We start from the raw sequence: 26,193 nt of genomic DNA on the forward strand, positions 1-26,193 counted from the left end.
TAAAATACTGCTCAGGTAACTAACCTAAGATAACCTTAGGTAACATCCTCAATATCCATACTTCAAGGCTTTCCACTACTTGTTCCAAATCTATCATCCGAGCTTTAGCACCCTCTTACATGATTACCATGTAATTACATGACTTACCAAATTTCCTTACACTGAACTCTCCTGCTTTGAGGACACTTTCCAGCACATTGTTCCCTCCACTTTACCCTTTTCTCTTCATTTGGTTCTTGTCTATCATTCAAATCTACTTCAGATTTTACCTTCTCTGAGCAGCCAGACTACTTCAGCTTACAATGATTTTTTCCTACTTTTATCTTTTATAATATCTGTTGTCTGTAATTAATCACATGCTTAGTATCTCCTACTCCTATCTTGAACTGTCATTAAAATGTTAAGTATTTTACTGCCTAACTTTCTAAAGCCAAAGAATCTTGACTGCCCAAATTAGAACACAAACTGAGAGTAAAACCCTATGTAATATGAACATAGGTGCTCCACTTACCATGAAAATGAGATATAACTGGACTGACGGTAAAAATGACAACTTTGTTTTGCATACATAGTAACCGCCTTAGAGAATTTTATTAGGAAAGAAGCTTTCATAGAAAAGTTCATAAAATGTTTCAATTTTATAAGACTATTAGTAGAACTATTTCATCTGAATAATTACAATAACAACCATAAACTATGCTATGAAAAGGACTTAATGAAAAGTAAATCATTTCATTATATTCTCTTTATATATAAATTTAAAAATCCTTTCATAGTATTTATCAAGCAAATGAGGTTATATTAAAACTATGTGGGACGAGGGACAGTTACACTTCACTGTGTTTGACAATTGTTATTTCTTGTTTTTTTCATTACATAGATAATTATGTACACTAGTTTGTATTTCCCTACAAAGTACAGTTTTTCATCGCAAGCTAATATAATATATGCTCTCAAGGACTATATAATCGTGAACATCCTTTCCCACCCCCCACATTCCTGCTTCTATGAATTATATGGTGACACTTCTTTGTAAAGTGTGTTAAATGATAGACATTTGTAAATCCAGGAAATAAAGATTTTCTTCAGTTTGTCTGAAAAAGCAAAATCCTCATTTTGCAAAGGAAGATTTGGTTAAAGCTTTTTGGAGGAAAAGCAGGTCAATCAAATTATAATTAGCTCTAATTAACCCTCCCAAGAGCTGTCAGCTTCTCTACCTGCACCTGCCTCTTTCTCCAAAAGGTGCAAAATTGAGCTCTGACTCTGAACATCAAAGTAAACCAAAGAAACAATTTTCAATCTCTGTCTATAAACAGAAGTCCCTAATCAAAGACAGATACGCAGGTACACCTATCTGATAAATTTTACCATGCAACTTGTTCACAATATAAATATTAATTAGTTCAAATCCAGTTAAATGCATTTAACCCTAAACAAGCACTTAACTGGTTTAGTGAAGGTTGACATAAAAGAAAAAACTATTTTCCTACTTCTCCAATTCTGATTACAAAGGTGCTCAAGGAAACATTTACACTACTGCAAACTTCCTTTCCTGATCAGAATGTAAACTCTGCTTACTGTAACTTGCTACAGCTCAAAGGCTACTTTTCAGCTATCAAACATCTAGAATTTATTTGAAGCTTGGGGTTTAAGAGAGAGATGGCTGCAAACAAATATATTCCTTTCAATTTAACTTTCAGAGTTTTAATTCATTGGAATCACATGACCAAGAGTTCTAAGTTCTAATCTAGACAGCATGGTAATAATATTCTTAAGTTCATTTGGAAGAAAAAGAATTCAGTGAGAACTGGTATGCAGATTTTGAAAAACAACAGTAATAACAAGAAAGAAAGAAACAGGGTGGGACATGGCTCAAAGATTTAAGGCATAAATAAAGTTATTCAATAGTTGGTACTGGCCAAAGGGTTAGATAAAACACTCATTCACCCAATAAATATTTATTGACAAAGCAAATGAAAGATAAAATAGCCCCAAACAATGATCTCAGGTCCTGGCATCGGGCTCTTTGCTTGGGGGGGGGGGGGGCTGTTTCTCTCTCTCTGTCTGCCTCTCTGCCTACTTGTGATCTTTCTCTGTCAAATAAACAAAAAAAATAAAGTCTTTAAAAAAAAAAATAGCCCCGGGGCGCCTGGGTGGCTCAGTGGGTTAAAGCCGCTGCCTTCAGCTCAGGTCATGATCCCAGCGTCCTGGGATCGAGCCCCGCATCGGGCTCTCTGCTCAGCAGGGAGCCTGCTTCCTCCCTTCTCTCTCTGCCTGCCTCTCTGCCTACTTGTGATCTGTCTGTCAAATAAATAAATAAAATCTTTAAAAAAAAATAGCCCCAAAATGAGTAGTTGCAACAACAAATTATTTGGGAAAACAAAAGTATAAAGTGTAGCCCCTCATCTCATACTTTATACCAAACAAAATAATTTCATAAATGGGTTAAATACAGACAGACACGAGGGCAGGGCAGTTGAAAACTAGGTTAATATGGATCTGAAATCTGGCACGCAATGGACTTTTAAAAAATTATTAAAAAGGAGAAAGCAGAAAGAAAAAGATCTGACAACACAAAAACACCTGTATTAAAAAAAATCTTTGAAAAAATCAGAAAGGCAATTTATATATAGGGGAACATATTTGCAACAGATTTGGTAGAAAGTAGGTTACTACCTACAATGTAAGGAGATCTATTGGGAAAAGGGGTAATTATTAAGACTATACGAGAAGTGAAGAACCAAAGGGAGTAGGAGGGGATACAGGATAACATGAAGGCCATATGGTCAGGAGTGGCAGAATGTCACTAGCCATCAGATCAGGAAATCAGCTACCTTCAATATTAAAGAATTATGATGGAATTCACCATTTGATTTGAAACTCATGGTCACAGACAGACCTTGGTATCTAATATGGATGACAGTAAATCAAAGTACAGTATTTTTAAATAGGGTGATTTATTTATGTAGGGTGAGATACAACTAGAGAAGTCTTGTTTTTAATTCTAAAATAGTTTGTGAATAAATCACTTAACCCAATGTCAAAAGTCCCATATTGAAGTAAGACTACCAAAAGCGTTTCTCACATAGTGAACCGCCAAGATAAGAGTTTCAGAGTGTCAACTGCCTTATCACTACTTCCTCCTTGGGTAAAATTTACTAGTTTGTCAGCAAATTAATATATACTGCTCTCACATCAAGAAACAGAAAATGTTTGGCCTCTACATAAATGTTTAAAACACACCCTGAAAGGCACTCTCTTAGCAACTAATGAAATTTTAGAGATTTGTACTTCTTCTTTTTTTTTTTTTAAGTAAGAAAAATTACAGGGAGAAATGCCTACACGGGCAGACAAACATGCCTCTGACAACTCACCAGCGAAAGGGCACCTATTCTGCAATGCTTTCTAGGAAGTGAGGGTGGTTTTGCTCTATTTTACTTTCTTCTCACTGGAATGAAAGTTCCTCATCAAGAGTACATCTGGCTTTCCCAGTGCATCCATAGAAAAGCGCATTTAATAAATGTGTCTTAGATTTCTTTGCCAAGTCTCCCTTGTAAGTCGCTACCAGGCGTGCGTGGAACAATTGATGACAGAGCGTTGAATTGGTCCCTGAACAGCCAGAAAATAAGTGGCTCACAGCAGGGAACCCAGAACCCCAACATCAGTTCTAACTGAGCCAAAAAGCTACAGAAAATACGGTCATCAAATGAACTGGAAGGTTTCTGTGAAGAATAAGATCACTTCCCTTCCAAATTCCTGAGACTTGGAAAATTCTGTGATTCTAGTTGATCTGACACCATTCAAATGGGTTCTGTACTATCAACAGGATCACAAAATTACTGCTCAGATTTTCTTAAAATGGTTAAGGCCTTTTCTACATGAAAAAAGAAAACTATTTGAGAACAGGGATTCTGAAAGAGACATCTTTGCCAATGCTTGATGAGAATGCCACATTCACGTCCAGTGAATCACTGGAGATGGCTGGTGTCTGGGCAAACAAGGATGCCAACCGGGCTGCTCTTGTGTTCCTTTTCCAAGCAAGCTGTCTTTAACTCAGGCAGTTTCTTGGGCAAAGTCTAATGTTGGAAAATACATGGGTCATGTTTTGCTTCACAAAAAAGGAATTAACGTTGAGAAAGAAATTCGACTGAGTTTTTTTCTTTAAAGTAAGTTTCTCCACTCAGATTGCTGCCTATCATGGTAAGAGATTTTTAATTTATTTTCTTAAAAAGACTCTTTTGGGGCTTTAAAAAAATCATTTAAAGATAATTGTAGATTACACACAGTTGTAAGAAATAATACAGAGGGGTTCCCCGTATGCTTCAATAAGCCTCCTCCAGTGGTTGTAATTTGCATGACTATAATAAAATATCACAATCAGGAAACTTCATTGATGCAATCCACAAAACAATCAGATCTTACCAATTTTTTAAAAAATTTTATTTATTTATTTGACAGAAAGAGAGAGAGAGGGAGAGAGAGAGAAGCCGAGGGAGAGACAGATTCCCCGCTGAGCAAGGAGCCCGATGCCGGGCTCCATCCCAGGACCCCGGGATCATGACCTGAGCTGAAGGCAGATGCTTAACTGACTGAGCCACCCAGGTGCCCCCAGACTTTACCAGTTTTATAAGCACTTGGCAATAAAAAAGAAAGACCTATAGATGCATGCAACAAGCTGGATATGTCCCAAGGGAATTATGCTGAGTGAAAAAAGCCAATGCCCAAAAGTGACACACTGTACGATCACATTTACATAACATTCTTGAAATGACAAAATTATAGAGATAGAGAACAGATTACTGGTTGCAAGGCGTTAGCGGAGGGAGGACAGGAGGAGGTGGCTGTGGCTATAAAAGAGGAGCATGAGGGATGCTTGTAAAGATGATTTTTAACAGAAAACAAAAGTTGACATTTTGAGGTCACAAGTGACCATCTGAAATGGAAACAGGAATAATTTTACTATAGTACCCTTTTAGAACAGAAAAGACTGACACATCAAATAGATGTATTTTCTCCTTTCCTTTCTAAAGATGAGACAGCATCTTAGAATATCTACTAGGGCTATACTGAAATACTATAAAAAGTTCAGGTCACCAAAAGAAAAATAAAAAGGGTGTGGGGATGGATACCACTTCTCAACATTAGAGGCTTTACTGTTTCTTTAATAAATACACAAAGGAACACAATTTCTCAAAGTGTGAAAACATGAATACCTCTTTAGTAATTGCATAGTATCGCTGTTCCCTTTAGAGATATATTTAATCTGTTGTTAGTTTCCTTTGTTGCTTCATCCATCAACCAAGACAGCTCACATGCCAGGGGCACTGGCTGTGACTAAGTTCATGTTCAACCTCAACTGTCCAGAGACTCCTGTGCTGAGCTGACCTTACGTGGCTGCCTCAGGACTTCATGCTCTCGTCAAGCGTTCAACCCAACCTTTGCACAGGTGAGGCCGACTGCAACTGAGCTTATCTGAACCTAAAGAAGCTGCCAAATGAGCAATTTCCCATGGTTTCTTTAGGGCAAAGGCTCGTTCAGGCAAGCCGAATACTTTGGCTTTGGACTGTTCACCAGTTCACAGCTGCCTTAGGTCATAACACACTGCTGAAAGGAACCTGAGACAACTCTGGTGTGAGAGTACATCTTAGAAAGTTGTTGATCAAAGTAAGTTGTTAGAAGAACGGCCTGTGCCTGTTAAAAGTTGTTAGAACTTGAAGAAAAAAAAAATGAGAAGTCTAATTTCATGGGAAATTGTGGCTTGTGATTTTAGACAGTAAGGTAGGGTTATTCTGTAAAGCATGAAAACTCACCCAAAATACTGAGATTTTAGAGAACAGTGCAACCAATTCCTTACAGAACAGTTAAGTATTCTAGTAGTCAGCCCTGGCTTAAAAAAAGCAATGTACTGGATCCTTCCAGTGAGAAAGGATCTCTGCATAGTTTGTCCTTTCCTTTTCACTCATTTTTTTCCTCCCTCTCCCTCTCTTTCAGTTCTTCACTGCTTTCTTTTTGGGCCAATAAAAAAGGTAAATTAATTTCCATAATTTATAATAGCTAATGGACCTTCAAAAGGGGGAGATTATTCTGTTTTTAGGATCAGGCCACTGTCTCACAATAATTCAATTAAAAGTTTATAAATGAGTGAACAAAGGATATCAAATTGCGTTCTCTCCTCCCTTTGGAGGCAACTGGTAAGCATCATTGTAAAACAAATTGAAAATCAATCTAGCCGTGTTTTAATAATCAGGTTACCTATGTATTTAAAGGATTTACATGGTGTAATTATTAGCACTGAGCTGACTTCATGTTAAGGCCTTCAAAAGGTTACCAAGAAAAGGGAAAGAAACTTTGCCATCAAGTTTCTGGTTTTTAAAAGTTTTTAAGAGAAGAGTTCTACACATTCTCTATTTGTAATTTTTTTTTTTAAAGATTTTATTTATTTATTTGTCAGAGAGAGAGAGAGAGGGAGAGCGAGTGAGCACTGGCAGATGGAGGCAGAGGGAGAAGCACGCTCCCTGTCGAGCAAGGAGCCGGATGTGGGACTCGATCCCAGGACGCTGAGGATCACGACCTGAGCCGAAGGCAGCTGCTCAACCGAGCAACCCAGGCATCCCTCTCTTTGTAGTTTTTAAAGACTTTTTTTGCTAACTGTGAAAAAAGTAACTAATTCTTGAGAAGTTAGAATTTTAGCAATTTCAACAAAGCATAGAAACTCTTTCATTAACAATTCATCTGTATCGCTGAAATCTTCTTAAATGGAATAATATTCTGTGTACATAAGAAAAGCTGAATGGTGTTCATAGTCAATATATTTAAATAAAGAAGAGTTTTAGGGCTGATTTTGGGTATTTTTTATTGCAAGTGTGCATTTCTGAAAGGTGCAGTCATGCCAGTATGTATGCATGTGTTTGTACAGACAAACACATACATATATTTTAAATTATTTTTACTAAACTGGATGCATTAAATAATATTATAAATACCGCGAATTCATCACAGCCTCAGTACAAAGCCTTGACTGCTCTATTACTATACCTTCTATCATGGTTAAGTCTGGTTGCCTTTACCCTCACGGCATCTTTCCTACAGACCTTGTTGGTGGATTTCTACTGCTACTACTGGGTTAAACCCTCCATTGCTTATTACCCGGACGAATGCTCCTCAAATTTTCAGGTGTATACAAATCACCTGAGGACTTGTTAGATATGGACTGTAATTCAGTAGGTCTGTGGAGGCATGTGAGACTCTGCATTTCCAAGTTCCAGGTGTTACTGACACTGCTAGTCCTGGACCACATTTAGAGTAGCAAGAACACAGAATTCTAGATTTGCACTGCCCACTGTGGTAGCCACCAGCTATAGGTGGCTACTGAGCCCTTGAAGTACAACTAGTCAACTGAATTTTAAATTTAATTTCAGTTTGCACTTAAATTTAAAAATATTAAGTAAAAAATGTTTTTTTTATTATACAAAACTTTGTTGTTTTGATAGAACTGTTTCACTTTAATCACTGCATCATTTAAGATATTGTTGTTGAACTGTAGTGTTCGATAGGTATGCAAATCATTTGAGTAGTATACATAAACTGATCTGGTTACTCCCAATGAATTAATTTAAAAATTTTAATGCAACAATGTAATAGTGGGCTTATCTGAATATTTTATGCAACAACATGAATTACAGTAATAGTTAATGTAAATTATGATTTGTATTTAAATTGAAATGCTTATTTTTATTGGAATATAATTATTTTTTCTATTTAAAACACCAGATATGGAAAAATGTATATTTAAATTGAAGACATATTTCTGGTGCAAAATACAGATAATTAACTAGTAACATAATCAGGACAATAGAGACTAGAAGAAAGTATGTTGCAAATTTCATGATAAATGTAATTGCAATCTATAAAGCTGTCATGACGAAAATTTTTAAATATATAAAGAGTGAACAATTTTAAGAGACATTTTTGCATTTACATGGTAAATCTGTTAAGAAGGTTTCTCTTAATAGTCAAACAAGAACCAATGAAATCTGTCACCTGAAATCAGAAGTAAAATGTTCAACATTTGTAACTTTGGCTAGCTATAAAATGGCTTGGATTGTTGCACAAAAGAGTAAACTATTTTTAGATCAAGATTGTAATTTCATTTATGATAAAAGACTAGAGGAGATATTTTACCAAAAATGGAAGATCTTCAATTATGTCACAAAACAAATGCCTACAAAATACAAGAACTTTAGGGGTGCCTGGGTGGCTCAGTCGGTTGAGCGGCTGCCTTCGGCTCAGGTCATGATCCCAGCGTCCTGGGATCGAGTCCCACATCGGGCTTCTTGTTCCACAGGGGGCCTGCTTCTCCCTCTGCCTCTGCCTGCCTGTACTCTATCTCTCTGACAAATAAATAAATAAAATCTTTAAAAAAAACAAAAAACAAAAAAAAACCCAAAAAACAAAATACAAGAACTTTCTTTTCTTTTTTTTTTTTTTTTAAGAGTAAGGCTGTTTTTTTTTTTTTTTTTTTAATTTATTTATTTGACAGATAGAGATCACAAGTAAGGAGAGAGGCAGGCAGAGAGAGAGGAAGGGAAGCAGGCTCCCTGCTGAGCAGAGAGCCCGATGCGGGGCTCGATCCCAGGACCCTGGGATCATGACCTGAGCCGAAGGCAGAGGCTTTAACTCACTGAGCCACCCAGGCGCCCCCAAAATACAAGAATTTTCTAACAGCATCAATAATCCATTGATTCAAAACTTAGAAAATTACAAGTACCTTTCTTCAGGAGACACTACCCAATTCAAGCGTCATGCATGTATTATCTTAAAGGACTTCCAAATTTATGACAAAAACCACCAAGCTTTGGTCTAGATATTTTTAACTTTAACACCTTTCGAAGAAGAATTTCACCTGCATAATGAGTAAAACTGTTTATCATAATGGACGGTGCTCCAGCTATGTTGGATCAAAAATTCAAATTTATTGACATTTTCAAACAAGAGACTGTCCTGTTGCTTCATTCCACTGTACCATACATGTGGAAAATATCTGTGCAAAGCTTTTTGAAGCTGACTGTGCTAAAAATATCATGGATACAGTTAACAACTTGTAGTACATATGTGCAAATTCTATGGCTCTTTACTAAGTTTAGAAGACAGTGAATTTAATGATCCTGTGTTCTTTGCTAATGCTCCTTGGCTGAGTTGTGGGGGAAAAAATTTTTTTTAAAGACTTTATTTATTTGACAGAGAGAGACATAGCGAGAGAGGGAACACAAGCAAGGGGAGTGGGAGAGGGAGAAGCAGGCCTCCCGCCGGGCAGAGAGCCCGTTGTGGGGCTCGATCCCAGGACTCTGGGATCACAACCCAAGAGGAAGGCAGACACCTAACGACTGAGCCACCCAAGCGCCCCAAGTTGTGGGAAGAGTTTTACAAAGATTTACTGCACTTTCAATTTCAAATCAAAATTTTCTTAAAACAGAAGGAATGCTTGCCTAACATTCAATAATCAAAGACAAAAAGTCACTAACACACTGCACATGAATGAGCTAAATTTAAAGCTCTAAGAAAAGGGAAACCTTATTTGTGAAGCTGAACAAGTATAACAATTTATACTGATATTTAAACTTTCAATAATATACATCAATAATAATGATTTTACACATTTTTCTACCATAAACCAATATGCAGGTGTTAATTATAGTTATATATATTAGTTACAAAAACTAAGAAAAACTGGAGGTATGCTAAGTTGATACTGAAATTTAGAGTTGCTTTCAATGTACACACTACTATGAATTGGATAGTAATGGTATTAAGAATTAGTGATATACTTAATTTGAAAAGATGCACTTTTGAAATGGTTTTGCTTGAAAGATGAAGTCTTTTAGAAAAACAAGGAATAGTTTTATCCTTATGGATGCAAATATTAAAAGACAAACATTTTGGTATTCAGTTAGTAGAAAATTTTTAAATATGTTTGAAACATTTGGGTATATGAATCTATTTTTTTCAACTGCAAATCTTATTACATCTAAACACAGATCCAGTATTTCCAATGAAAATTTAGTGTACAAAATAAGATATGCTAAGTGACTTCAAAGATACGGTATGAAAAAAGAATGTAAAAATATCTCTTTAATGAATTTCTAATATTGCATGTTCAACAATATTTTAGATATATTAGACTAAAATATATCTAAAATAATTTCACCTATTTCTTTTTATTGTTTTAAAAATGTGCCTACTAGAAAATTAACGATACATAGATGGCTTTCATTATATCTCTATTGGACAGTGTTGGTCTACACTATTACAAAAGTCTCTTCTCTGATCTTCAGTTACTTCCCAACCTACTGTTAATATTCTGAAGCATAGATCCTTTGGGGGCACCTAGATGCTTCAACTCAGATCATGATCTCAGGGTGCTGGGATGGAGCTCTCCATTGGACTCCCTACTCAGTGGGGAGTTTGCCTCTCCCTCTCCCCCTCTACACCATTCATGCACGTGTGCTCTAAGAAAATTAATAAAATTTTTAAGAAAAGTACAGATAGTCTTCATTCATCCCTTTATCTATTCATTAAATATTGAGTTCCTACTCTGTGTCAGATATTATTCTAATACAAATCTGTGAACATATCAAAGATGTGAAACTTACCTCTCATTGATAGACATAAGGACAAAAACATGACAAGCATGTAACATGTAAGAAAGCAATACCACAAAACTTTACACACAGTAAAGGTTGAAGGTCAGTGGAGGGGATGGTATAGGGAGGGGAATGGGAGAGTTATAAGAGATGAGGTCGCTGAGGTAAGAGGAGTGTGGGGATGACAGATCAGGTAGGCTCTTAAAGGCTGTCATATTTACTTGTAGGATTTTGGCTTTAAGTCTGAGATGGAAATCCCTAAAGAGTTCTAAGCTAAGCTTTGTATTTAAAAAAAAAAATTAAAGCTTTCTCCTTTTTTTTTTTTTTTTTACATTTGTGTATTTATTTGAGAGAGAGAGAGAGAGAGAGAGCGCGAGCGTGCCCCAGCATGAGTCAGGGGGCAGAGAAAAGAAGGAAGGAGAGCAAATCTCAAGCAGACTGCACCAAGCATGGAACCTGACGCAGGGCTTGATCCTGGGACCCTGAGATCATGACCTGAGCCAAAATCAAGAGTCAGACACTTAACTGAGCCACCTAGGCGCCTCCTGTCTTAAGTTCTAAAAGGATACTTCTGGCTGCTGTTTAGACTAGACCATATGGCGGTGGGGAAAGGTTAAGAGCAGGGTGATTTGGTAGGAAGATGTCATTACAACACAGGCAGCAGGTGACAGTGGATTAGACTAGCGATGAAGTGGTGAAAAGTGGTAAAATTCTGCAGTTTAAAAAAAAAATAGGGCTAAGAAGCTAGATGCAGAGTATGAAGTAAAGGGGTCAGATTGTAGGTTAAGCAAGTTGATAATCTTTTCCCCTTGTCAAATATCTTCAGAGGCAGTCTGCTGTCTGAAATCTTAGACTGGTATTCAAGCACCTACATGCTTTGGTCCCAACATACCCACCCAAATATCACTTTCTAACACTTTTCATCTGTCCATAGCTCCCTTATGTTCCTGGGCCTTTGATGATGATGATGATAAAAGAATACAGATCAAAACTATTATTTCTGAGGAACCTACTATATTCCTAACAGTTTAACTCTGCACTCTTGATTCCTATGAACAAATTATAACACGGATATCATTATTATACTTTTAGACATGAAGACATAAACATACTAACAAATATTATTACAGTTAGTGTACAAAAGGCCTATCTTGATTCTCAGGACTTTTTTTTTTTTTAAAGAGAGGGTTGGGAGAGGGGCAGAGGAAGAGGGGGAAAGAGAATCTCAAGCAGACTCCACTCCCAGTGCAAAGCCCAACAAGGGGCTCAATCTCACGACCTTGAGATCATTATCTGAGCCGAAATCAAGAGTTGGACACTTAACCGACTGAGCCACCCAGGTGCCCCAAGACAAGACTTTTTCTTTGGCAGCATGATTTGCATGCCGTGCCCTCTGTCTGGAATGCTCTTTCCTTTCTATGTCTGGCTCAGTTCATGTATGTGTATCCTCTCCATAAAAAGTCTCATTATCCTTGCAGGCAGAATTAGATTTTTCCTCCTCTAAATCAAATGCTTAAAACAAATCATTCTATCTTTTTTCAGCACCTAATATTTCTTTTTCTATTATTTATAATAATGACCATGATAGTTTATATTTGTTGAGTGCTTACTATAAACTGTACACATTTATACTATTTATCTTAATGCTGCTGACAGTTTTGTGAGGGATTCTATTATCAAGTTCATTTTAGAAATGACAAAACTGAGGCTTGAAGAGATGAAGTAGCTTGCCCAAGGTCAAGAGCAAAGAAGGAGGCAGGATCTGGATAAACCTGTGGGGTCTAACTCCAAAGCCCATGATCTCCTATATTACTCCTCATGCTAATTCACCATTCCTCATAAAAGATTCCTCTTCCTGTTTATTTTTTCATAAATGTTGCATCCTTTCCTACTGAATCTTGTTAAGTTCTGATCCAGATTTGTCTTAGATAATTTATTCATGATGACCTGACCTTCCTTAATAGAAACTAATCCATTCAGAGAAATAAATACAGGAGGGCCTCAAGTGGAAGAAGTAGGTATTGCAAGGAAAAAAATTTTTTTCTTTAGATTCATTTCTTAATCAGTCTTTCATGTAATTATTGTGTCAAGCATGCTTGACATTCTAAAGCTTTTAAGCAAGCATTTAGGAAAAAAGAAAATTTTAATTAAATGCACGAAAAAACCACACCCTCTAATTTGTTCTAAATGTAAAAAAATGTTTAAATGTAAAACAAAGATGTAAAATGTCTACTTTCAGGATGCAAAGAAACACTAAAAATGTAAAAAAAAAAATCCTGGCCATATGAACTGATGCAGGTATCGAAGGTATAGAATTAAAATAGCTAACAAGGCAAACCAACCACAGTACAAAAATACTTAATGAGTCTGAAAACTGGCCAAAAAATAGAGGACTTTGAAACACTTTTTATTTGGAAATAATTTCAAATGTACCCAGGAGTTGCAAGAATTAGGAATAAATAGTACAAAGAACACCCTCACACCCTTCACCCAGATTTACCTCGTTCACCAGATGCATCCTTTCGCTAACACGTTCATGAATGAGAAATAAAGTATTCTTTCTTGTAAGGCGCTGATACGTGGAGGCTGCTGAGATTCTGCATATTCTCAATCTCTCTCACATGTAAATAGACACATATTCACACACACACATGCATACAGATGTGTATACATAAACACATCCACACCTATACACACGCACCACTTTTTTCTTAACCTTGGGGTAAGTTACATACATCATGGCTCTTCACCCCTAAAAACGTCAGTATTTTCCTGAGTATATTCTCACATAACCATAGTATAGTTGTCTAATTGAGGAAATTTAACACTGATTCAATACTTTTACCTAATCTGCCATCTGTATTCCAATTTCATCACTCGACCCAATAATACCGCTTAGAACATTTTTCCATTTCAGGGCAGGATCCAAACTACTATAGTCGGGTCTTATATTTACTTTCCCTGTTTAGGTTCTTTTTAAAAAATTTTTATTTTTATTATTTTTTTGTTGTTGTTTAGGCTCTTTTAATCTGGGACCTTTTATTGCCTTTCCTCCTTCCTTTTTTAATGACAATGATATTTTTGAAGAATACAATCCTTCTTTCTTTCATACTCCTTTGTGTCTCTCTGTCTCTCTCTCACAAACACACATACACACACACACACACCCCCCACTTCAAAAAAAAAACTAAAGTATCTCTGATCTTGGGTTTGTCTAATGCTGCCTCATGGCTAGATTCAGGTTACATGTTCTTAGCCAGACTACTACAGAGGTGATGAGTCCTTTTCAAGGTTCCACATTTGGAGTCACATTTTCCATCTATTCTTCACTGGTACTATCAATTTTTAGCACTAGTCAAGGTGTTGTCTTATCTCACTACTGTATAATTATTATTTTCCCCTAGCAATTAATAAGCAGTTTATAGAGAGCTACTTTAAAATCATGTAAATATGTAAATACTCTGCTCTTCATCAAAATTTCCCCCTAGATTTAGCATCTGATGACTCCAGCCTGATTCAGTCTATACGAACACAGATGCAAAATGCTGATTTCCCAAATCTGGCAGCCTCTCTGCAGTTACATCAGCACTTAAGAGTCTATATTGAGCAAGAGCTCTCCTTTCTCCCCATTAATTAACTAATTAATCCATTTACTAATGGTACAGACTTATGAATTACTATTTTTTCAATGGTCTGCAATTCATTACTGTATTTAATTATTTTGGTACTCAAGTCCTTCCAGATTTGGCCAGAAGAAACCCCTTTCAAGACTGTTCCTTGTGACAAGATTCCGTCATTTTGAGCACTTCCTTATTTTCTGGCAAAATGAGACGTTCCAAGTTTGTCTTGTACTTACCCTCCACCAATGCTTAAATTAGTCATTTCTTCAAGGAAACTGGGTTCCTTTAGTAGGGAATGATATATGGGCACTTAGATATGCTATGTGCTCACTGCTATTAGGTTGTCTGCTTCTTGGCTCTTACAGCTGACAGAGCCAGGGAATGGGAAAAAAATATATATATGCATACATGCAAACATACATATAGATATGTGCACATGTACATTCATATGCACATATACATATATATTTTAGAAACGATGATATTTTAGAAATGATACCTCCAAACTGCAGTCCAACCCTCAGGATTCTTTCGTGACTTCCTTCATTCTGTTTTGTATGTCTAGGCCTTTTCACTGAGATTCTGGCTCTCAATGACAGTCAACACATTTGCTAAAACCTATGCTACATCAAAAATGGGTTTCAGAATCGCTTTGCCTATGGGCGCCTGGGTGGCTCAGTCGGTTGAGCATCTGCCTTGACCTCAGGTCATGATCCAAGAGCCCCAGGATCAAGTCCTGCATCAGCCCCACTCATGGGGGGCCCTGCTTCTCCCTCTGACTCCCATCTTGAGCTCTCTCTCTCTCAAATAAATAAATCTCCTAAAAAAAAAAAAAAAAAAAGAACTGCTTTGTCTCTACCACTAAAACAACAAAAAATACTAAAAAAGGTTTAGGATTTGTTTGTACTTTTTTTTCCAACTCAACCCAACCTGTCAAAGTCTGAACACAAATACTGAGTTTGTAAGTTACTTAAATTGGTTTTCTTTAGCATGGACATGGTACTCATTTGAAATACAAATGGATTCATTTGTTTTGGTCTGCTTGCACCTTTAAGTTCATTTTCCCTTCCTTATCTTTATTGCTTTTCTTATATTTTTTGAATGTGTTGGATATTAACATGCACCTCAAAGTAAAAATTATATAAAAAGTCATTCTCAGACAGGTGTCAGTCTCTCTTACACCGTATCTACTGTCTATCCACCCACATTGTAGATAACCAGTTTCATCACTGTATAGTTTATCCTTCCCTTGGTGTCTTTTGTAAAAGATAAGCAGATATATAACTGCTCTTGTTTATTAAATATTGCATAGTATTTGTATTCTTTTGAATTTTGGTGGGTTTTTTTGTTTGTTTGTTTGTTTTGTTTTACTCAGTAGTATCTCCTGGAAATCAATCCATATTACTCAAGAGAGATTAAAGTAGTTTTCAATATTTTCTAATCACAAATAATATTGTAATACTGTGCATATCTATTTTAATATTATTAGAGGTATACCTTCAGGGTAAATTCATAGACGTGAGATTGTCAGGTAGAAGGATAAATAATATGTAGATTTGTTAAAACTACCAGTTCTTCATAGGGGTACCATTTTGCAATCCCAATGAGAAAGCCTACAGAGTACTGTCAATTTTTTGTGAATTTTTGCTAATGTGATGGATAAGAAATGGTATTGGCATGGTTTTCTTAAAAAAAAAAAAAAAAGAAAAAAACAACAACAATCAGACAAACCTCTGTTGAAGTAGAATTTACCTAAATTTCAATATAGTAAAATTTACTAATTTTAGGTTACAGTTTAATGGTTTTGTTCAACCCAAGGTCACAGAAGTTTTTTTGGAATTTAATATTTTAGTTCTTATGTTTAGATCTATAATCCATTCACAGTTAGTTTTTGAGTATGACATAAGGGCTAAGATTCATTTTTTTCCCTCAAATATTCCCTTATTCTACCCCCATGTATTATAACGAGCATCTTTTCCCCAGTAAATTGTCTGTGAACCTTTTAGAATACCAAGTGACTCGAAGTGTGGGTCCATTTCCACCAGTGTCACACTCTGTTAGCTCCAGGCTTACAGCCAGGAGGAGCAGTCTGTCTGATTATGTTCATTCTCCAATTCCTTTGGCAGTTGCCTACTGTATAACGCCCAAGTTTTTAAAAATCGTTTTCTGTTGGAAGATGTCTTCCACCAGTGTTTCCCTCTGTCATTACCAGAAGATGGAAGTGTAGATTTTTTTTTTTTTAAAGATTTTATTTATGTATTCGACAGACAGATCACAAGTAGGCAGAGAGGCGGGCAGAGAGAGAAGGGAGGAAGCAGGCTGCCTGCTGAGCAGAGAGCCCGATGCGGGGCTCGATCCCAGGACCCTGAGATCATGACCTGAGCCGAAGGCAGCCGCTTTAACCCACTGAGCCACCCAGGCGCCCCGGAAGTGTAGATTTTAACTGGTATTTCTCTTATTATGAGAAAGATTGTCTTTTCATATAATTAAGGGACATTTTTATAATGTTTTTTGGGTGTCTGTTCATGTCTTTTGCCAATTTTTCTACATCATTTTTGGCTTCTCAACTGTTAATACTTCTAACAGGTTATTATTTATGTATATGGATGCAACTGAGTTTTGTATATTAATTTTATATCTTGCTAGCTTGTGAATTTGTCACTGAGTTAGTTTTATCACTGATTATCTATAGGTTTCTGGATTATTATTATGTCATCTGCAAGCAGATGGTTTTATTTATTTTTTCTAATTCATATGCCCCTAGCTGTTGTTCTAGTCTAACTGTATTTTCCTTTTCTGTGTGGTTTTATAGGTTTAGGCATCAATGTTACACTAGCTTCAAAAAAAAAAAAGGAAATTTTCTTTCTTTTCTTTTTTTTTTTTAAATCCTTCAGAGGATATTTACGTGGTTTTGGGATTGTCAAAGGTTTGGTTAAATTTCTCTGTGAAACATCTGACCTGGTCTTTTTCTAGAGGGTAGTTTCCTGATAACTTTATTTCTTTTACGGAAATTGGTCTGTTAAGCTTTCCATCTCTACTGAGGTCAGTTTTGGTAAACTGTATTTTCCTATGATAACCTTTTAATAGACGAGTTAATCCCATTCATGTTAACTGAGATAACTATTCTGTTTGGTCTCAATTTGGTCATATTTTGTTGAAATTACTGTGTGGATATATTATATTTATATGGATTTATTTTGTGTGCTCCTTTTGCTTTTTAAAAAATTTCTTTTGGTGGGGCACCTGGGTGGCTCAATGGGTTAAGCCTCTGCCTTCGGCTCCGGTCATGGTCTCAGGGTCCTGGGATCGAGCCCCACATCGGGCTCTCTGCTCAGCGGGGAGCCTGCTTCCCCCTTTCTCTCTGCCTGCCTCTCTGACTACTTGTGATCTCTGTCAAATAAATAAATAAAATATTAAAAAAAATTTTCTTTTGGTATTTAGGAAGATTTGTCTTTTCATTCTATAGGTTACCTTTGTATTACTACTTTTTTATAGTGTCAGAAATCTCTATTTTTTCCTAATATTTTACTATTTAACATCAGTTTTAAATCATACCTTTACTTATACAGCAAAGCAATTATATTTTATTTCCCTCTTTTTTCTTCCCCCTTTATCCTCTGATTTTTTAAAAATAAATTGCATCTTTTGATTTTTTTTGTCTGACATGTACCATTAATGTGTTATTCTTTTACCTGCAAACTCACTCTTATTTTGGTCTTTGCTATAAAATAACATCTGTGAGATGCTCACTCTCTGGGAAACTCTGGACAAAGTTATTCGAGTAATTTTTTGGCTGGATGAAACTCATCCTCTCCTAAATTCTTCAGGAAAGTATTCCCTGAATACTGGCACATTCCAAATGGTTTTTCCAGGGTCTTGATATGTGAAAGTCAGGTTGGCTGTATACAGTTTGGTTTACACTTTCTTTCCTTTAGTTTCTTGAAAATGTTACTCTCCTATGGTCTTACTTTGTTGTGTTGAGAAGGCTGATGCTGTTAAATTCTATTGCCTTTGTAAGTTGTCTGATCTTTTCACTTAGAGACACTGTTCATTTTCTGTTCTATCTCTGAAGCCTAGTAAGTTTACTGGATATGTCCTCGAGTTGATCTTTCCAGGTCAGATTACCTAGTACTCACTAACAGATTCAAAGCTAAATGCTTTGTATGAGGATATTTAATTGAATTTCGAGTGTTGTGTTAGTTTTCTTTAGCTTTGTGGTTGAATTGTTTTGGAGAGTATTCGTTAGGACAGCTTTAATTCATATTGTCTGATTTTTCAGTTGTTTTATAATAAGGGGGACAGATTTATTTATTTATTTTTTCCTATTCCATATTTTTTCCCTTGCAGAGAAAAAGTTCTTAGTTCAACAGCATGCTCTTCTGTGCAGTGTCTTCATGGATCATGTTGTTGAAGGTCATGGTGAGGGCAGACGGAAAGGAATGGTATGTCTTGTTTCTCTTTCATTTTTGCAAGATCTTTAATTTTCCCCTCTTATTTCCTTATTGCTTCATCTCCAAAGGATACTACCCTGTTTCTGTTCATTTGTTTATTCCCCAGAAGCAATTATTTTCCAAGGCTGCCATTTCCGGTTGCACACTTTCTCAAGTCCTGAGAACCACTCAATACTGATCTGTGCTTAGACTCTGGCAATCATTGTTGCATTTTCTTTTTGGAGGTGATTGTGTTTGTACTTCATCTAATTGCTTTGTTTTTTTCCTGATCTTTCTCAGAGTCACTGAAAGCTTACCACCTCTGTTCTTTGTATCCCAACTTCCATTAGCAGGAAGGCTGTAGGACTTTGTTGAAATTTTTTTACTCTATTTATATGTACTTTGAAGGATGTGGCATTTTTATGTCACAGCCATACTGAAGGTATGAGTCCTATATGATTTTACTTACTATGTTGACTTTATGTTTTCTGAGGAGATAATGTTTGGGCAATTCAAAATCAGGTGACTGCCACTGCTCTCTAGCTATGTTCTTTTTATCTTTCTACCCTTATCAATATTTTGTTTATTTGTATATCTATTTTATAATGCCATTGTATTTATTTTGTTGCAAGTGACCAAAAATTCTGTGAAGAATGATGTAAAAATAAATTACTTTTTAGTATTAAAAAGTAACAGGAAAAAATGCTCTGCCTTGGAGGTTTTCTTTTCTTGTTTTATTTTTTCTGTTATATAGTCAGGTATGAGTAACAGAAGAAAAGAGAAAGGAAAAGTAAAAGAGAAAGAAAAAAGAATAGAAAGCAGTGAGATTGATCATTTGCTTCTGATAACCATAGGTATCTGCTTTTGAAAGCAATTTCTTTGAGCAATAGTAGCAAGACTTCAGCACAGATAGCTCTGAAAGAGATTGCTTTTAAGACTTATGCTATTTTATACTATAGTATTCACATCTGTAAGGTCCAGGACATATACAGCATCACTGCTGTTTATCCACATTAACAAAAGCACGCATCCGCACGTGAGCGCGTGCGCGCGCGCACACACACACACACACACACACACAAAACATGCACTTACTTGTTTCACATTCTGGAGTTCTTCTGCCAATTGCTTCTTTTGCCTTTCTGATTCAAATAACTTTTCCTATATTTAAAAACCATTGAATTAATAACAAATTATGAAGTATCAATGAGTCTTATTTCAAAATTTATAAATTCTACAAACATCCAATTGCGACAATTTGAAAATGTAGTTCTTAGTCACTTTTCTGGCTTTACACATACCATTTAAAATTAATTATCTACAGTACAGTTGTGATGTAAATGCATTTTCTGTTACTTTGATTAGTCATTTTGTATCATCTCAAAATCTGAGCTCCAAAATAATTCAGTCAGGATGAAAATGTGTAAATACTAACTAAATTTTGGGCAATAGCAATCATCACCAAAGAACTTCCAAATTGAAGAGGATGATTATCACAACTTAGAAGTAAAGGTCTCTTAGCACGCTAAAGAGGACATATGAAATTGGACTGGCTATTTTTTTTCTAATTTACCTTGTGCTTGGAAGATTATCCATACAAATGAAGATATGACTAATGTAACCAAAATATAAAATAATAGTTACTATCATAGAATAAATAATATCACACATGTAAATTAAATATTATCTTTGAAATTAAAATTCAAGCACATACCCTAAAGTATTCAGCTTTTTAAAAATATATCATAAATAAATCCACATTTTATTGATCAAATCAGAAATACTAAGAGTAATATAAGGACTTTTATTTTACTATAAACTTGGGCAGAAGAATTGCTTGAAGATTAAATTGAGTGGTAAATATTCATGGCAATACTGCAATGTTTATAAGAAGCATTCTGTTTCCTGGTATATTTCAGCTCATTCTTATCTAAGATATGAAATGGAGGTATATGAAGATGAATTTAATATAGCAATCTAATGAATCTGCCACAGACCAGGAGCCAAGAAACTGCTGGCTCTCATGCTTTTATGCTCTAGCAAGTCACCTTCACTCTGTGTCCTAGTTTTTTTGCATCTGTAAATGGAAAATACATCTATTTTCATTCAGCTTTGCAAAGCAGTAGCAATCTTGAACTTTGCAGAAAGGCTTTAAGTTAAATAAAGCCCACAGCACTTTTTAAAAAAATCACTCTCGTCCAATAAAAATTAGCCACTGGCATCAAATGATACTGGTTTCATTTTTATTTGAGCCTCAAATCAGGCATGAAGAATAGAGATGTCGCAAGTGATGAGAGAACACCTACGCCCTCTATGAACTTCACGGAACAACCCCTGTTATCTGTGTGTGTGTAAGACAAGTAGAAATACTGAAGGTACACATGTTACCTTGAAGAAGTATTTGTGGCTGTGTACACTCTTTTACATGGCAAACCAAGTGGTTCTCAGCCAACAGATAGGTTTGTGGGTAAAGGAAATTATAAAATACAGAATGTGCTGTATCTGGGATTTCAGGTCCTGTCGCATTAGAACATGTTTAGTTACATGACATAGACTTTAAGTGTGAACCCTGATTTATTTAAGAGCTCTTTAAGGGAGCCCTGTTTAAATGTTACATAAATGCAATTTTAAGTTAAAATTCTAATAATACTGATATCTAAATAAAACTGCAATATATCATTAACAATGATATACATTAAGAAAATGAAAAGAGGGGCGCCTGGGTGGCTCAGTGGGTTAAGCCTCTGCCTTCGGCTCAGGTCATGATCCCAGGGTCCTGGGATCGAGCCCCGCATTGGGCTCTCTGCTCACCAGGGAGCCTGCTTCCCCCTCTCTCTCTGCCTGCTTGTGATCTCTGTCTGTTAAATGAATGGGTAAAATCTTAAAAAAAAAAAAAAAAAAAAAGAAAAGAAAATGAAAAGATCTGAGAGCCTCCAAAGGTTTTTCTTTTTTTTCTTTTTCTTTTGAGACAGAGAATCTTAAGCAGGCTCCACACCAAAATCAAAAGTCCAATGCTTAACCTACTGAGCCACCCAGGCACCTCTGAAAGTTCTGATGAACCATAAAATTTAATGGCTTATGCAGAGACGGACTACATAAAATGCTATTTTACCAAGACAGCCATCATTGGAAATGTTTTCAAAGAGAATATGAGGAAATCATTGTCAATTTATTCTTAAAACTAAATTTATATTTTTTCATTTTTATTCTCAAGTATTATAACAAAAAATGAGAAGTGGTTTCAAAGTTGTAAAAAAAAGTCTATAAAATATTCCTTTAGTAATGGAATGTTCGTACACACTTGGAAGGAACATGAATTGGTAAAGCCTTTTGAAGGGTAACTTAGTAATGTGTATAAAATTTTATGTGTCCATATCCTTTGATAAAGCAATTCTACTTTCAGAAATGTATTCAGTTTGTACATTTACAATTGTACAAATTGCCCCAGGATACATCTACAAAGCTATCTATAATGGACTTATTTTTAGTAGAGGAAAACTGGAAGTAGCCTAAATATTCATTATTAAGGAACTGGCTAGGGGTGCCTGGGTGGTTCAGCTGGTTACAAGTCTGCCTTCAGCCCAGGTCATGATCCCAGGATCCTGGGATCAAGCCCTACATCCATTTTGCTGCTCAGCGGGGAGTCTGCTTGAGGATTCTTTCCCTCTACTTTGCCCCCCCAGCCCCCCTCCCATGCATGTGTGCGTGCTCTCTCACTCTCTCTCTCTAATAAATAAATAAAATCTTAAAAGAAAAAAAAAAAAAGGAGCTGGCTAGATAATCTAGGACAGAAACACTGGATGATAGGAGAACCATTAAGAAGACTTTGGCAGGGGACACCTGGGTGGCTCAGTCAGTTAACCATCTGCCTTTGGCTCAGGTCATGATCCCAGGGTCCTGGGATTGAGCCCTGCATCAGGCTCTTCTCCCTCTGCCTGCTGCTCACTCTGCTGGCTCAGTCTCTCTCTCTCTTCCTCTGACAAATAAATATACAAAATCCTTAAAAAAAAAAAAAAAGATTTTGGCAGATCTGCACATATTAACTCAAAAAGTAGCCCAAGATATAAGGCCAACAAAGAGAAAAAAGAAATAGGAAGCAAGTTGTAAAAAAGTTTTCAGTGTAAAGAGATTTACATAAAAGTTAAAATGTATATATACATTTATTTTTGGAAATATAATTGGCTGTAGAGAGAAAAAAGTCTCTGAAAGGCTAAACAAGGTGTGTTTAACAATGGCTTCCTCTAGGGGTTGGAATTTAAAAACTAAGGCAGGAAGGAAATTTCTTCCTTTTTGGGGGGGTGTAAAGATTTTGCTTTAATAAAAATTAAGTAAATAAACACAGAATTTTACTTATTTCAGAAAATAATTTAAAATAATTGAAAAAAAGTATTCCTATAGTGAATTAAGGGTAAATCAAGTAGTTTATACAACTTTTCTTGAAGACTTGAAAAATGCAATGGATTTCTGTGAAAATTACAGTATAATTTAAATTTAATATCCTGTTAAGAACAGAATGAAAATATATAAAAAAGAACCAAAATCTTAAAGTATATTTGGGGACACTGTGTGTCTTTTTCTCTTAATCGTATTACCTTAATTCCAAATTATATTACCAAAACAAGAGGCCTCTGAAACATGCCTACGAACATGAAAAAATGTATTTCCCAGTAAACATTTAAGGATTCAAAATGGTCATGGCTTGCTTTGTTGACTCATCTAACCTTTGTTGGTTTCTCATCTTTGCCACCAACACGAGAGCAAAAAGGTGTGAGAAGTAGCCAGATCCGCAGGTATGAGCAAAAACCACTGTCTATACTGAGTCTTACAAGGGTATTTGGAAATAAAAGTACGTAAACACACACACACGCACAAAAGGACTCTTTAAAGATCTGCTGAATAAATGAATTATAAAATATTTGGTATTAATATGAACACAAATAATATCAAATATTTGATAATTTATAGTAATATTTTTCCGTTTCTTTTTTCTCAACAAAACGTAAGGAGGCGAAATTGGAGATTACCTTGAGCATATTCACTTCCTCTAAGGCATCATTTCTTTCACGCTTAAGCCTTTCTATTTCATCTGCCTCTAAGGAATCACGGGGAAGAAGCTGTCAACATTAAAACATAAGAAAAAAGTTATGCATTAGATGCTAATTATGAGAACTAGCACAAAAACCCTTTTTGACGAGTGTTAAGCTTTTGCATTTTAATAACCAAATTTATTTTTTTACTTTGGAGTCATCTGATTAGATGAAAGAGAATGTTAAAGCAATCTGGGGTAACTTGATTTAAGCTTGAGTTTGCACTGCTGTTATTTATAACAGAATCTAGATGATTATAAGGTATACATACCCTGTTGTCACCTTTATGTCATCAATTTTAACAATATAATTTCCCTTAAAAGTCCAAATTCTACGATTGTGTTTATGATGTCAAAAAGACTTCATGAGATCGGGAGGGAAACAAACCACAAGAGACTCTTAATCTCACAAAACAAACTGAGGGTTGCTGGGGGGAGAGGGGGTGTAGAGAGGATGGTTGGGTTATGGACATTGGGGAGGGTATGTGATATGGTGAGTGTTAGGAAGTGTGTAAGCCTGACGACTCACAGACCTGTACCCCTGAGGCAAATAATATACCGTATGTTAATAAAAATAATTAATTAAAAAAATTTTAAAAATAAAAAAAACTATAAAAAATAAAAAAATTTAAAAAAAACTACTCCCCCAAAATATCCACCCCATGTACATGGCATCTGAGGCTAGCAAAACACTGGACATTATCAACCAAGAGAGTTTATGTGAACCCAGTAAAGGTCACTGATTGATTCCACACCTTGTTTTATCTGTATGAAATGCAATGTTAACAGCCAAGCAGCTTACAAAGATTCATGCACAGAAATGGTGGACTGAAGGTAATATTAATAATTCAGGCACAAGTGAACCACCACCACCACAAAATAGCAGGGATGGCAATTCCTCTTCTCTAACTGCTAGCATGATCTCTCTGACAGTCAATTATAAGGTAAAAAAACAATGACAATCTAATCAGAGATAAAAATCCAAGTCTAATTATAGCCATCTTGTATGTATAGATTATAACAGAACTAAAAAAAAAAAGTTCAGAAAATATAATTTAAAGGATTACGTGGAGAAAATGATTGCTTTATAAGTATGGGCTTAAGGCAGAGCCTTTCAGAAAGGAGAGATGAATGCAGAGTGACAAAAGGTAATAAAAATAATTAATGATACGGGTGCCTGGTGGTTAAGCTTCTGCCTTTGGTTCAAATCATGACCCCGGATCACGATGGGCTCCCTGCTCAGCAGAAAGCCTACTCCTCCCTCTTTCTCTGCCCTTCCCACTCCCTCCCTCCACTCCTACTTGTACACACTCTCACTCTAATACACAAATAAAATCTTAAAAACAAATTAATGGTATCACATTTATTACGAACTTACTATGTGCAGACACACTGCTAAGGGCCACATACATTCAATACCTTCCTATAACCTTGTCTCCATTTAGCAGAGGAGGAAACAGGCTCAGGTTAGCAGCTTATGTAAGGTTTCACAGCTAATAAATGGCCACCCCAAGATTCCCACAGAAGTCTGACGTTAGTTGGATTTTTACTAACTGCCCAAGAGAAATCATGATGGAATAAATACGATAAATTCAGGTTTGATTTCTAAATCCTAGCATAACTGAAGTAGGAGCCATTCCTCAATTTGGGGGGAGAAATATTTTTCCTGCACACTACTGTTTCCTTTGGTCCTGACAGTTACCTTTGAGTATCTATTTGTTTCACAATTTACATCATCACATCATCTTCATCTGTCTCTGTTACTCTACTCTTTCTTGAGTACTCAACACACACTCATAGAATTCATTCTTATACTGTTTAGGATTAGTTTTTAAGACATTTTCAAATGTAACAATATTTCCCAAAGTATGTTCTAAAGGATATTAACTAGGTTTGCACAAAAGCCAAACTGAGTGGTGGTGATGATGGCAGCTGACCCTGTGGTCAGGTAAATTTGAGAAATGTTAGGATTTAGAAAAAAATGAACTTCTTTCCTGCAGGGCTTCCAACATCCTTAATATGCTAACGAGCATTTTTAATATCCCCAAAGGAAATAAAATTTAGTAACTTGTTACTTTTCCTCAAGTTATTTGACCATACCCTTGACCACTACACCTTTATTTATTTAAAGATTTTGTTTATTTATCTGACAGACAGAGATCACAAGTAGGCATAGAGGCAGGCCGAGAGAGATGGGGAAGCAGGTTCCCTGCTGAGCAGAGAGCCCGATGCGGGGCTCTATCCCAGGACCCTCAGATCATGACCTGAGCCAAAGACAAAGGCTTAATCACTGAGCCACCCAGGTGTCCCACCTTTATTTATTTTGTGGCACCTCACTGGACTAATGTCTGCAAATACAAAGTGTTCTGGGAAACACAGCTACTCAGTATTCAGATAAGCCTATTGTTATCTTGCAT

At 36.0% G+C, this 26,193-nt stretch overlaps 1 protein-coding gene across 2 annotated transcripts in view; it reads right to left on the reverse strand.

The window, feature by feature from the left end:
* STXBP4 (syntaxin binding protein 4) overlaps positions 1–26,193 on the reverse strand; it is a 161,622-nt gene that overhangs the window by 79,924 nt on the left and 55,505 nt on the right. For both annotated transcript variants that reach the window (XM_080825320.1, XM_080825321.1), the window contains 2 exons: positions 23,715–23,804; positions 19,786–19,851 (listed from right to left, as the gene is read on the reverse strand). In XM_080825320.1, coding sequence (XP_080681446.1) covers positions 19,786–19,851; positions 23,715–23,804 — 156 coding nt within the window. The remainder of the gene's footprint in view (positions 1–19,785; positions 19,852–23,714; positions 23,805–26,193) is intronic.

Source organism: Martes martes, assembly GCF_963455335.1.
Source record: "Martes martes genome assembly, chromosome: 16".
Lineage (NCBI taxonomy): Eukaryota > Metazoa > Chordata > Mammalia > Carnivora > Mustelidae > Martes > Martes martes.